This window comes from Hypanus sabinus, assembly GCF_030144855.1.
Source record: "Hypanus sabinus isolate sHypSab1 chromosome X1 unlocalized genomic scaffold, sHypSab1.hap1 SUPER_X1_unloc_16, whole genome shotgun sequence".
Lineage (NCBI taxonomy): Eukaryota > Metazoa > Chordata > Chondrichthyes > Myliobatiformes > Dasyatidae > Hypanus > Hypanus sabinus.
In genome coordinates, this window is record NW_026778964.1 from 434,589 (window position 1) to 448,160 (window position 13,572).

The following is a 13,572-nucleotide window of genomic DNA, read 5'->3' on the forward strand; positions in this document are numbered from 1 at the left end:
GTCAATCTGTCTCAATTCCTCTGATATCTTATGACCCTGGCCCATCCATACATCTGGGAGATTGCTTGTGTCCTCCCTGGTGAAGACAGATCTAAAGTACGCATTAAATTCTGTTGCCATTTCCCTGTTTCCCATAACAATTTCTCCCAATTCATTCTTCAAGGGGCCAACATTGTTCTTAACTGTCTTCTTTCTCTTCACATAGCTAAAAAAGCTTTTGCTATCCCCTTTTATATTCCTGGCTAGACTGAGCTCATACCTGATTTTTTCTCTCCATATTGCTTTTTTAGTTAAGATCTGCTGTTCCTTAAAACTTTCCCAATCATCTGTATTCCCACTCATCTTAGCCCTGTCATACTTCTTTTTCTTTAATGCTATACAATCTCTGACTTCCTTTGTCAACCACTGTGGCCCCTTCCCCCTCTTTGAATCCTTCCTTCTCATTGTTCATAAACACAGATTCTGCAGATGCTGGAAATCCAGAGCACAACACACACACACACACACACACACACACACACACACACACACACACACACACACACACACACACACACACACACACACACACAAAATGTTGGAGGAACTCAGTGTGTCAGCCAGCATCTATGGAGAGGAATGAAGAGTCGATATTTCGGGCCGAGTCCCTTCATCTGGAGTGATGATTGGGGTTCAATTCCCGTTGCTGTCTGTAAGGAGTTCTTCCTGTCACTGCGTGGGTTTCCTCCCATTCCAAAGGTTCAGTAAGTTGTGGCCACAGAAGTATGCCGACACTTGAGGGCTGCCCCCAGCACATAGAAAAGTACAGCTCAGAAACGGCCCCTTTGGCCCAACCTAGTCCATGCCAAAACCATTTAATCTGCACTGGGACCATTGGCCTTCATAGCCCTTCCATCCATGTACCTGTGCACCCCTTCACTGACAGCTCGTTCCACGCTCTCACCACCCTTTGAGTGAAGTACTTTTCTCTCGTGTTCCCCTTAAACTTTTCACTTTTCAGCCTTAACCCGCCACCTCTTGTCATAGTCCCACTCAACCCTGGTAGAAAGAGCATTCTTGCGTTTGCTCTGTGTTGAATCATTGTGGATAGAGCTAAGAAGCTGCAAGGGTAAAAAAGACCCTGATGGGAGTTGTATACAGACCCCCCCCCCCCCAAGGATGTGGTCTACAAATTAGAACGGGAGGTAGAAATGCATGCCAAAGGGCAAGGTTACAATGGTCGTGCGGAATCTCAATATGCAGGTGGACTGGTAAAATCAGGTTGGTGCTGGATTTCTAGACTGCCTACGAGATGGCTTTTCAGAGCAGCTCATGGTTGAGCCCGTAGGGGATCAGCTGTTCTGAACTGGGTGTTGTGCAATGAACTGAAATTGATTAGAGAGCTTAAGGTAAAAGTAACTTTTGGAGAAAATGATCGTAATATCAAACTCCCCCTGAAATTTGAGGAGAAGCTAAAGTCAGATGTATCAATTTTACAGTAGAGTAAAGAGAATCGCAGAGGCACGAGAGAAGAGTTGGCAAAACTGATTGGAAAAGAACACTGGCAGGGATGACAGCAGAGCAGCAATGGCTGGAATTTCTGGAAGGTCCGGGATACAGTATATACATCCGAAAGAGGAAGTATTTTAAAGGCAAGATGATGCAACCATGGCTAACAAGTAAAGTCAAAGCCATAGAGGGAGCATTCAATAGAACAAAATTATTAGTGGGAAGTTAGAGGACTATGAAGCACAGAGGCCAACTAAAAAGTCATAAAGGAGGTAAAGATGGAATAGGAAAGTAAGCCAGCCCGTTATATTAAAGAGAATACCAAAAAATTCTTAATATTCATAAAGTATAAAAGAGGTGAGAGTGGAAAATGATGCTGGAGATGTAGTAACGGGGACAAACTGAATAAATATTTTGCATCGGTCTTCACTGTGGAAGACACTAGCAGGATGGTGGAAGTACCAAGTTTCATGAAGTGTGTGAAGTTACCATTTCTAGGGAGAAGGTTCTTGGGAAACTGAAAGGTCTGAAGGTAGATAAGTCACTTGGACCAGATGGACTGCAGGGTTCTGAAGGAGGTGGCCGAAGAGGTTGTGGAGGCATTAGTAATGATCCTTCAAGAATCACAAGGTTCTGGAAGACTGGACAATTACGAATGTCACTCCACTCTTCAAGAAGGGAGAGAGGCAGAAGAAAAGAAATTATAGGCCAGTTAATCTGACCTCAGTGGCTGGAAAGCTAATGGATCGATTGTTTAGGATACGGTTTCAGGTTACTTGGAGGCACGTGATAAAATAGGTTGTAGTCAGCATGGGAAAATCTTCCCTGACAAATCTGTTGGAATTCTTTGAAGAAGTAACAAGCAGGATAGACAAAGGAGATGCAGTAGATGTGGTGTACTTGGAATTTCAGAAGGCCTTTGACCAGGGGCCGCACATGAGGCTGCTTAACAAGCTATGAGCCCATAGTATTACAGGGAAGATTCTAGCATGGATAAAGCACCGGCTGACTGGCAGGAGGTGGGAATAAAGGGAGCCTTTTCTGGTTGGCTGCTAGTGACTAGCGGTGTTCCACAGGGGTCTGTGTTGGGGCTGATATTTTTTAACGTATATTACATTGGATGATGGAACTGTTTGCAGACAATATGAAGGTAAGTGGAGGACCAAGTAGTTTTGAGGAAATAGGCTTCACGAGAACTTGGATTCGGAGAATGGGCAAAGAAGTGCAGATGGAATACAGTGTTGGGAAGTGTATGGTCGTGCACTTCGGTAAAAGAACTGAGAGGGTTGACTATTTTCTAAATGGGGAGAAAATACTAAAACCTGAGGCGCAAAGGGATTTGGGAGTCCTCGTGCAGGATTCTCTAAACATGGACTTGCAGGCTAAGTCTGTGGTGAGGAAGGCAAATGTTGGCACTCGTTTCAAGGGGACTCGAATATGAAAGCAAGGACTTCATAAAGCACTGGTGAAGCCTCACTTGAAGTATTGTGAGCAGTTTTGGGCCCCTCATCTTAGAAAGGATGTGCCGAAACTGGAGAGGGTTCAAAGGATTTATTCCAGGATAGAGTGGCTTGTCGTATGAAGAGCGTTTGGTCTCTGGGCCTGTATTCTCTGGAATTCAGAAGGATGGGGGTGACCTAATTGAAACCTATCAAATAGTGAAAGGCCAGTAATGGATGTGTTTCCTATGATGGGAGAGTCTAAGATTAGAGGACATAGACTCAGAATAAAGGACCGTCCTTTCAGAACAGAGATGATGAGGCATTTCTTCAGCCTGAGAGTGGTGGGGCAGTGGAGCTGTGGAGGCCAAGTCGTTATGACAGAGGTTGTTATGGCCAGGGTATGAAGGGATACTGGGGGAGGGCAGGAGACTGGGCTGAGAGGAAAAAATGGATCAGCCATGATGAAATGGCAGAGAAGGCTCGATGGGCCAAATGGCCCAATTCTGCTCCTATGTCTTATGGTCTTATACCCCTCACAATTTTATTGAATTGAATGATATTTATTGTCATTACACACAGGTACAATGAAACTCTGTTTGGCTTCCTCTCGGGCAATCAAACAAAGCGGTAGATTAAAACCAAGACAATGATAGAAAAACAGTATTAAATAGATAAGTAGCAGAAAATAAGTTGCAGCAGCACCAGAATATCACAGTAATGCACAAAGTGCTGTTAGTGCAAGTATTTGAGTCCTTGTGTGTGCTCACAGTTTCAGTCACTGTTCTGTGGGAGTGGTGTGATGGAGGCCACAGCTCTGGGGTAGAAGCTGTCCCTCAGTCTATTTGTTCTGGCTTTCAGTGTCCTGAACCTTTTGCTGGACGGCAGCGGGTCAGACAGGGAGTGGCCGGGGTGTGTGGTGTCTCTGGTTATGCTGATTGCTTTCCTCCTGAGTCTGCTGGAGTAGACGGTGTCCGGTCCTGGGAACTCCATCCTGACAATTCACCGGGCCATCTTCACCACGCAATGCAGGTCTTGTCGCTCAGTGGCTGTGCAGCTGGCACGCCACACGGTGGCGCTGTTGGTCAGGATGGTTTCAATCGCGCTTCTGTTGAAGTTAAGCAACGGCTTTTGTGGGAGTTTGGCCTGTTTCAGCTTTCTGAGAAAGAGGAATCTTTGTTGTGTCTGTTTTTACAAGCAGCGAGGTGTTGGTGGTCCATGTCAGCTGTTTATATACATTTATCAAATCTCATCTCAATCTTCTACATTCTAAGGAATGAAATCCTAACTTATTCAATCTTTCCTTGTAACTCATGTCCTTCAGACCCAGCAACATCCTTATAAATTTTCTCAGTGCTCTTTCAACCTTGTGTGCATCTTTCCTGTGGGTAGGCGACTAAAAATGCACACAATACACCAAATTAGGCCTCACCAACATCTTGTACAACTTCAGCATAACATCCCGTCTCCTGCACTTAATACTTTGATTCATGAAGGCATCTTCAGCCATCCTCAGACTGTGTTTGCCGTTGTGACAAGTGTCATACTATCTCTGTACATTTCAGTGTACATGTGAGAGAAAAAAACCTATTCTAAAAGATAAAAAAAATCTTTCACAAACTCATCATGCTAGTTAGAGAGGAAGTTAGATATGGCCCTTGTGGCTAAAGGGATCGGGGGTATGGAGAGAAAGCAGGTACAGGGTTCTGAGTTGGATGATCAGCCATGATCATACTGAATGGCGGTGCAGGCTCAAAGGGCCGAATGACCTATTCCTGCACCTATTTTCTATGTTTCTAGTCGCCGTGAGCCCAGAGTTGGCAGATTTTCATTTTCCAATGCCGACCTCTTGTTCAGATTAGGTAGTTTGTTGAAAATTGCTGCTGTAACAAATCTGCTTTACAATCCGTTTGCTTTGTACTCCATAAACGCACTAACTGTTTTACTAAATCCACTGAAGCATCTACTAATTAAGGAAAATTAACTGCATTGTCTTCATAATTTATCACCCTACATTGGACTTACCCTCAGCAATACTATACTCTTGGTGCAAATTATTTTTTTTTACCCTCATACCTCATTGGCAGGGTGGAGATACATCCTTTATCAAAGGAGGTGAAAGGTGCTCCTTACCTCTGCTAGTTATACGACCACTGACGCCAGGCAGACAATCTCTGAAGAGTATTGATAATATTAGGCTGGGGTCACCTGTCTTGTAAAGACACTGCCCAGATGAAGGCGATGGCAAACCACTTCAGTAAAAAAATTTGCCAAGAACCATCATTGGAGTGACTGTGATCACCCACAGCACATAACAAACGAACACACCTCATTCCAACTTCATTTAGAAATACAGTACGGTAAAAGACTCATAGCCCAACGAGCCCACACCACCCATGACCAATTAACCTACTAACCTGTATACCCTTGGAATGTGGGAGGAAACCAGAGCACCCGGAGGAAACTGGGAACGTACAAACCCTTTACAGGACAGCGACAGCTAATTGAAACCAGGCCACTGCTGCTGAAAAGCGTTGTGCGAACGAAGGGGCACCCGGATTTGAACCAGGAACCTCTGGATCTGCAGTCAAATGCTCTGCCACTGAGCTATACCCCCACATCGAGACTACTGATGATAATTATCTACTGTCACATACTTGTTCAATTAGACCTCGACCTCTTGGACTATAAATAACATCCTACACTCCGTTTTCCTTTCCTTACCCATGGTACAAATGATATCACTTCTCTAGTACGTAGAAGTCATCTTGCCTTCTCCTTTGTGAGGAATTGATGGTGAATAGAATCTCTCATTCTCCCTGATCTGTGCCCTGTTAATTGGTCCTGAAAGCAATAGTTTAATTTTCAGAATTCCGACGCTCTTTGCTCTCTGTGTTCCTTGGGCTGCTTCTCCACATTTAGCTCTGTATATAGTCATACCAATCTCAACAAGTTTCTAAAAAATTTTATTTAAAAATAAGTTGTACTTATGGTTATTACACAGTTGATTCTTCAGGAAAATATTTTATTGGTAACAGCAAAAAGAGTAATCAAGTTGTCGTTTCAGAGATCATACTGCTAAAATACTGGTAGAAGCAGAATATTTTATTTGTTCCTCGCGGGACAATAATCCAAGTAGATTGTCTCTGGGTGCTGCGTACTCCCTGACGTTGGGCAGGCCCGGCACCACACAGCAGCTCAAGGCACTGCGGTAGATACTCATGTCATGGGCATCGTACCACTCGTCCGTCTTCTCGTCGTAGCACTCCACGTTGAACGTTGTCGTGAAGCCATTGAAGCCACCCACGACAAACAGTAGGTCGTCCACCACCTCAATGCCAAAGTTGCTGCGGGGGTTGAACATGGTGGGCAACGTGCGCCAAGTATTGGTGAGCGGACTGTAGGCCTCGGCACTCCGCAGACGGTTAGCACCATCGAAACCTCCCACCTGGCATTCAAAGAAACAAATATAGTGGAAACAGCCGGTTTTATTTTTAATCGCAATAAAATTATGTGGATCACAATAAAGTCTTTAAATTTCCGTGATTTTATGGAAAAGTGTCAGTCGACACCTGGAGTTCCATGTCAACTGGACATTCCAAAGTTCAAAGTACATATATACCACATGTACAACTCTTGAGATTCATTTCCTTGTGGGCATTCTCACTAAGTCCATAGGAGGATAGCCATAACTGAATCAGTGAAAGACTGCAACAATCTGGGTATTCAACCAAAGCGCAAGAAGTTAACCAACCGTGCAAATACAAACATAACAAAATAATAAATAAAGAGAGAAAGAAACAAGCAAGCAAACAAAAATGGAGGACATGACAGAAGTGGCCTTGAGAGTGAGTCCAAGGTGGGACAAGTGAAGTTACCTCCACTGGTTCAAGGGTAATAACTTCCTGAACCTGGTGGTGTGGGTCTCGAATTACCCGCACCTTCTTTCCGACGGCAGCAGTGAGGAGAGAGCATGACCTGGGTGGTGGGGTCCCTGACGACGATGGATCCTGCTTTCCTGCTACTACGTTTCAAGTAGATGTGCTCAATGGTGGGGAGAGCTTCGCCCATGATGGTCACCCATGACCCATTTCATCGTTGCAAAGCAGAGAACTACTTGTGAAGAGTAAAATAAAGATCTCTGGGAATTGGGGGTTCAATTTTAGATACTTTTTCCTCAAATAAAGGATAGATTCTTGGGAGAAGCCTCCAAGAGGACCACAGCCTTGTTGTAGGGTTTGGAGGCTTGCATGCCTGGAGAGCTATGTTGGCTGGTCAGGGCTTTATTCTTTGGCTCTGGGTTGGGTCACCCATGCCAACCAGGTCAAAGGTTAGAGGACAGACTAACAGTCTGTCTAGGCTTGAGGGATTCAGCTCAATGATAAAACCCTGACTGGTCGAAATAAAAATTGTTACAGAAACAGCAATGAAGAATTCTCCTATGGAGGACCTTCATTGCTTCCCTAAGCACCAGCAACATACTGGACAGTGAGTAAGTAAATTTTGGGAGAAGAGTTTCTGGTAATATAAGATTTAAATACCATTTTCAAGATGGTGAAGGAACAAAAATTACACTGAAGAAAAGTCAGAGAAGATCTTTCACAAAAAAAAAAGAAATTCTTCAAAAATTATCTTTCTTTCCTTTCACCCCACATACAACATTACAGCACGGTACAGACGTCTTGGCTTACAATGTTGTGCCGGCCACTGAATCTACATAGTGCTTTATGGAAAAGTGTTAATGTATTAGGGGGAGCAGGGAGAGAAAAGTAAATGAACAAATGTACCATCCTCCAGAATTCTGGCCTCGGCACGATCACAGTTTATTCCCTGTTCAAATGTGGCAGCCAATTCAGGAACAATCAATGGACTCACTTTCGAGGACTCTTTGCATCATGTTCTGGATAATTGTTGCTTATTTATTTACTATTATTATTTCTTTTTGCATCTGCACAGTTTGTTGTCTTCTGCACTCTGGCTGAACGCCCGATCTTTCATTGATTCTGTTACGGTTTTTGTTCTATTGAGTATGGCCACGGGAAAATGAATCTCAGGGCTGTATATGGTGACGTGTATGAGGTTCAATATTTACTTTGAACCGAGTAATCTACAATGAAGTCAGAGAGCCTTAGAACACCACAGCACGGATACAGGCCCTCTAAATCCTTGCCAACAATTAACCAGCAGAGAGGCAAAAGGCCAGGTAATCTATTTCAAGAATGCTTTTATTTTCAAGGGCACCAAAGAAGAGATTTCTTTCATCCATAGTGTTTAGGGAATACAGTGCCATGCTTCGATTCCTTATTGAGCAGGCACCACCTCTGCACTGTAACGTTCCCTCAGTAAACTCTCTACCTAAGTTTGGGGCTTGAATCGGTATCTATCTGATCCAGAGACGAGTGTTCAGCCCTTGAACCCTTCACTGTTTTCAAATCTCACAACCTCACTCCAGACCTCTTCAGCTTGCATCCATTTAGAATACATAAGCACAAGAGATTCTGGAGGTGCTGGGAATCCAGAGTGTTGCACACACCAAACGCTGGAGGAGTTCAGCAGGCCAGGCAGCACCACTGGAGATGACTAAAGAGCCGGCGTTTCGACCGAGACCCTTCGTCGGGATTGGAAGGGAAAATGGAAGAAGCTGGATAAAGGTGAGAGGCGTGGAAAAAGTCCAGTGGTGATAGGTGAATTAATGTGGGTACGGGGGGGTGGGGGGATGAAATAAGCTGGGGGGTGATAGGTGGGAAAGGTTACAGGCTGGGGAAGAGGAATCTGATAGAAGAGTCGACCATGGGAGGAAGGGAAGAAGGACAGGCACCAGGAGCAGGTGATAGCAGATGAGAAAAGTAAGAGGGGAGCCAGAGTAGAGAATGGAAGAAGAGGGAAGGGGGTGGAGGAAACTGGGGAAATTGATGTTCATGCCATCGGGTTGGAGGCTGCCCAGACGGAATATGAGGCGTTACTCCTCCAACCTGAGAGTGGTATCGTCATGGCAATAAAATAAATAAAAATATACATATTTCCTCAGCTTCCATTGATCTAAATTCTCTAAATTCTAAAGTCTCGTTCTTCTCTCTAATTGGGCAATTTACAATCAGTGGCCACTTTATTAGGTACACCTGTTCGCGGATGCAAATATCTAATCAGCCAATCATGTGGCAGCAACTCATAAGGCATAAAAGCATACAGACGTGGTCAGAAGGTTCAGAACCTCAGAACGGGGAAGAAATGTGACCTAAGCGACTTTATCCCTGGAATGATCGGTGGTGCCAGACGGGGTGGTTTGAATATCTCAGAAACCGCTGATCTCCTGGGATCTTCACGCACAATGGACAGAGAATGGTGTGAAAAACGCAAAAAGAAAAATCCTGTGAGTGAAAATGCCCTGTTAGGGGGAGAAGTCAGGGAGAATGGCTGGGCTGGTTCCAGCTGACAGTAACTCAAATAGCCACACGCTACAACAGTGGTGTGTAGAAGAGCATCTCTGAATGAACAACATGTCCAGCCTTGAAGTGGATGGGCTACAGCAGCAGAGGATTACATTGAGTTCCACTCCCGTACCTAATAAAGTTGCCACTGAGTATACATTTATTAACAGTGATCTGTGACGACAAGACGTTGTTACTTACTGCATACACACATTCACCGTAAGCTATAACACCAACACCGCTACGCCTGCTCCTCATGGGTGCTACGGTTGTCCACTGGTTGGTTTCTGGAGAGTAGAATTCAGCCGTAAACAAGCACTCATTCCCATTGAATCCTCCACATATGTAGACCTGGGGTGAAGAGGAAAGGACAGCTAGCTGGCTGCATCAGATGGACCGAGTTCACACACCGATCATTGCTCAAGGACAAGCCAAAACCAGAGGTGCCTTGGTGGACCAACTTCTGATTTACTAAGGACCAGCAATTAAGCAGACCATGGAAATATTTTGGGCATGCTGTTAGCGACTAGGGTGGTGACATTTGCAGGCTGCCCCCAGCACATCCTTGGACTGTGATGGTGGTTAATGCCAGCCATGCATTTCTGTGCCTTTCGATGTTTATTTATGTGACAAATAAAGCTCATCTTTAATTAACGGTTGCTGGCCCGTTACTTAAAAGCAGTGGAGATGGAAGCGAGTACCAGAATGAAGAAATCATGCAGCAGGAATAAAGTGCCATTGGCATTAACCGATCCGTTTATTTGAATTTAATAATTTTTAAAAAATCATAGGTGGTAAAATACCACTCACAGTGAATGGAATGATTCTGTTTTAGAGCTTTTAACATCCACCCTCAGCATCAGTTAAGCCATTTCTGGGTAGTTTCTGCAGCTGAGAACCAGACCTCAAAAGAGTGTAACACACTCACTCACACTCGCAGATACAATGCTGGAGGAATTCAGCAGGTCAGGCAACATCCATGGAGGAGAATAAACGTCCACTTAGGACCAGGACTGGAAAGGAAGGGGGCCAGGTGGAGAAGCCAGAAGGTGGTGGTAAGGGTCGAGTACCAGCTTGCAGCTGATAGGTGATGGGGAAGGTGGGAGGAATAAAGTGAGAAGCTGGGAGATGATAGGTGGAAGAGGACAAGGTCTGAAGAAGAAAGAATAATTGGAGAGGAGAGTGGCCCGTGGGAGAAAGGGAATGGTGTGATAGGCAGGTGAGGGGAAGAGAAGGGGTGGAAGGGTAATCAGAACAAGGATTGGTAAACAAGATGGGGGGGGGGGAGGAGGGTGGAGTTCCTCCAGCATTTTGTGTGTGTTATTCTCGATTTCCAGCATCTGCAGAATCATTTTCTTTTAAACGTTGTTATTGTACCCGAGGCACTTCCTCCTGCAGCTTGTGTGAAAAAAGTTGCCCCTCAAGAACCTCAGTTTAAACGGATACTCTCAAATTCCTCTGTGTGTGGGGGGTGGGGGTTGGTCTAGGACCCAAGGGCACAGCCTCAGAATAGAAGGACGTCCACTCAGAGGAGAGGTGAGCGGGAATTTCTTTAGCCCGAGGCAGGTGAATCTGTGGAATTCGTTGCCACAGGCGGCCGTGGAGTCATTGGGTAGATTTAAAGCGCAGGTTGATAGGTTCTTGATTAGTCGGGGCGTCAAAGTTTACGGACAGAAGGCAGGAGAATGGGGTTGAGAGGGTTAATAAATCAGCCGTGATGGAAAGGCAGCAGACTTGTCGGGCCGAGTGGCCACATCCTGCTCCTGTGCCTGACGGTTTTATTAGCGTCATTAAACCCGATTCTAAAGGCCGATGGTTTGCACGTTTCTGCCATATGATCACAACCGGTTATCTCTCTTCAGTTAGACCTGGCAATCTGTGACTAGAACAGAGGGGGTGAGGCATCGGGTACATTGAAGGCGGAGTAGGTCGGTTCGCGATTAGGGGCGAAGGGAAGAGAGTGGGGGGGATGTAATTTGGCCGTGGTGGATTATAGAGGGGTAGACTCGATGGGCCGAATAGATTAAATCTGCTGCTTCGTCTTTGCAGCGGGCATCGAGCCGGAGAGTTCAGTCTAGGGGTGATTAGAATGGAGCTCCGGCTTCTCCAGGGCCCTGGAAGTAAGATCGCAAGACAAGGGAGCAGAAGTAGGCCGTTCAGCCCGTCGAGTCTGCTCCGCCGCTCGACCACGCGCCGAGCTGTTCCCCCAGATAGGAGCGAGCGGGCGGAGCGGAGAGGTGACACTCGATGGAGGTGCAAGGGGGGGTGGATAACCAGAGGCAATTTCCAGGGAGGGTGAGGGTGGGGGGGACGGGATGCCAACACCCCCGCCCCGCGGGTTACCTTGCCGTGGAGCACGGTGGCGCTGGCGTCGCTGCGCTGTTCGTGCATCGGCGCGATCAGCGACCACTGGTTGGTCTCGGGCTCGTAGCGCTCGGCCGTGTTGAGGCGCACGTAGCCGTCGAAGCCGCCCATGGCGTAGATGAAGCTGTCGAGGACGGTGACGCTGACATAGCAGCGGCGGGAGTGCATGGGGGCCACCTGCTGCCACGCCCGCCTCACCGGGTCGAAGCGCTTGACGCTGTTGAAGTAGTCGACGCTGTCGAAGCCGCCGATGATGTAGACGAAGCCCTTGAGGTAGGCGGCGCCGTGGTAAGCCCGCGGGCTCTCCTCCTCGCAGGTGACATTGACCCAGCGGTCGGCGCGGGCGTCGTACGCCTCGATGGCGTTGGTGGGGCTGCCGCCGCTCCAGCCGCCGATGGCGAAGAGGATGGAGAAGGGCAGCCGGGGCCGGGTCAGCGGGTTGCGGAAGTCCGAGCTGGACGGCCCGTTCATGTTGAGGTCGTACATGGCCTTCAGGGCGTTGATGATGATGGGCTTGCAGTCGTCGTTGTCCTTCACGTAGTCGTTGTTCTTCACGTTGTTCATGAAGTACTCGGCGTTCATGAGGGCCAGTCTCACCTGCGGGTGGGGGTGGCAAAGAGCGGTTAGCGCGGGGAGGGGGGAGAGAGAGGCAAATCTCGGATCTCAGAACTCGCCTCATGCCCATTCACGGGCAGGGGCTTCGGGAGCGGGATCAAAATCCTAGTCCATCACTCACTGAGAGCAAGCAGGCCGTGAAAAAAGCGGATGGCATGCTGGCCCTTATAACAAGGAGTGCAGGAGCAAAGAAATCCTTCTGCAGCTCTACAGGTGAGGCCACACCTGGAGTACTGTGTGCAGTTTTGGTCTCCAAATCTGAGGAAGGACATTCTTGCTATTGAGGGAATGCAGCGGAGGTTCACGAGGTTGATTCCCGGGATGGTGGGGGGGACTGTCATATGTTGAAACATTGGAGCGACTGGGCTTGTATACACTGGAATTTAGAAGGATGAGAGGGGATCTGATTGAAACATATAAGATTATTAACGGATTGGACACGCTGGAGGCAGGAAATATGTTCCCGATGTTTCCCTATGGAAACATCCTCTCCACATCCACTCTATCTGTGTCCTCTTGTTCTAGACTCCCCCACTATAGGAAACATCCTCTCCACATCCACTCTATCTGTGTCCTCTTGTTCTAGACTCCCCCACACTATAGGAAACATCCTCTCCACATCCACTCTATCTGTGTCCTCTGGTCCTCGACTCCCCCACTATAGGAAACATCCTCTCCACATCCACTCTATCTGTGTCCTCTGGTCCTAGACTCCCCCCATTATAGGAAACATCTTCCCCACATCCACTCTATCTGTGTCCTCTGGTCCTAGACTCCCCCACACTATAGGAAACATCCTCTCCACATCCACTCTATCTGTGTACTCTGGTCCTAGACTCTCCCACACTACAGGAATGCATACTCTCCACATCCACTCTATCTGTGCGCTCTGGCCCTAGACTCCCCCACTATAGGAAACATCCTCTCCACATCCACTCTATCTGTGTCCTCTGGTCCTAGACTCCCCCCATTATAGGAAACATCTTCCCCACATCCACTCTATCTGTGTCCTCTGGTCCTAGACTCCCCCACACTATAGGAAACATCCTCTCCACATCCACTCTATCTGTGTACTCTGGTCCTAGACTCCCCCACACTATAGGAAACATCCTCTGCACATCCACTCTATCTGTATCCTCTGGTCCTAGACTCCCCCACTATAGGAAACATCCTCTCCACATCCACTCTATCTGTGTCCTCTGGTCCTAGACTCCCCCCATTATAGGAAACATCTTCCC

General features: G+C 46.9%; 1 protein-coding gene and 1 non-coding gene across 2 annotated transcripts; both read right to left on the reverse strand.

The window, feature by feature from the left end:
* Positions 1-1,265: 1,265 nt before the first annotated feature.
* Positions 1,266-12,316, reverse strand: LOC132385610 (kelch-like protein 10; the record flags this gene model as incomplete). Its single annotated transcript, XM_059957783.1, has 3 exons — positions 1,266-6,375; positions 9,557-9,706; positions 11,699-12,316. Coding segments are annotated over 3 exons (1,146 nt in total), but the record flags the coding sequence as incomplete, so codon positions are not given.
* Positions 5,473-5,544, reverse strand: trnac-gca (transfer RNA cysteine (anticodon GCA)). The gene has a single exon. It is a non-coding gene; the product is annotated as a tRNA-Cys (tRNA).
* Positions 12,317-13,572: the final 1,256 nt, after the last annotated feature.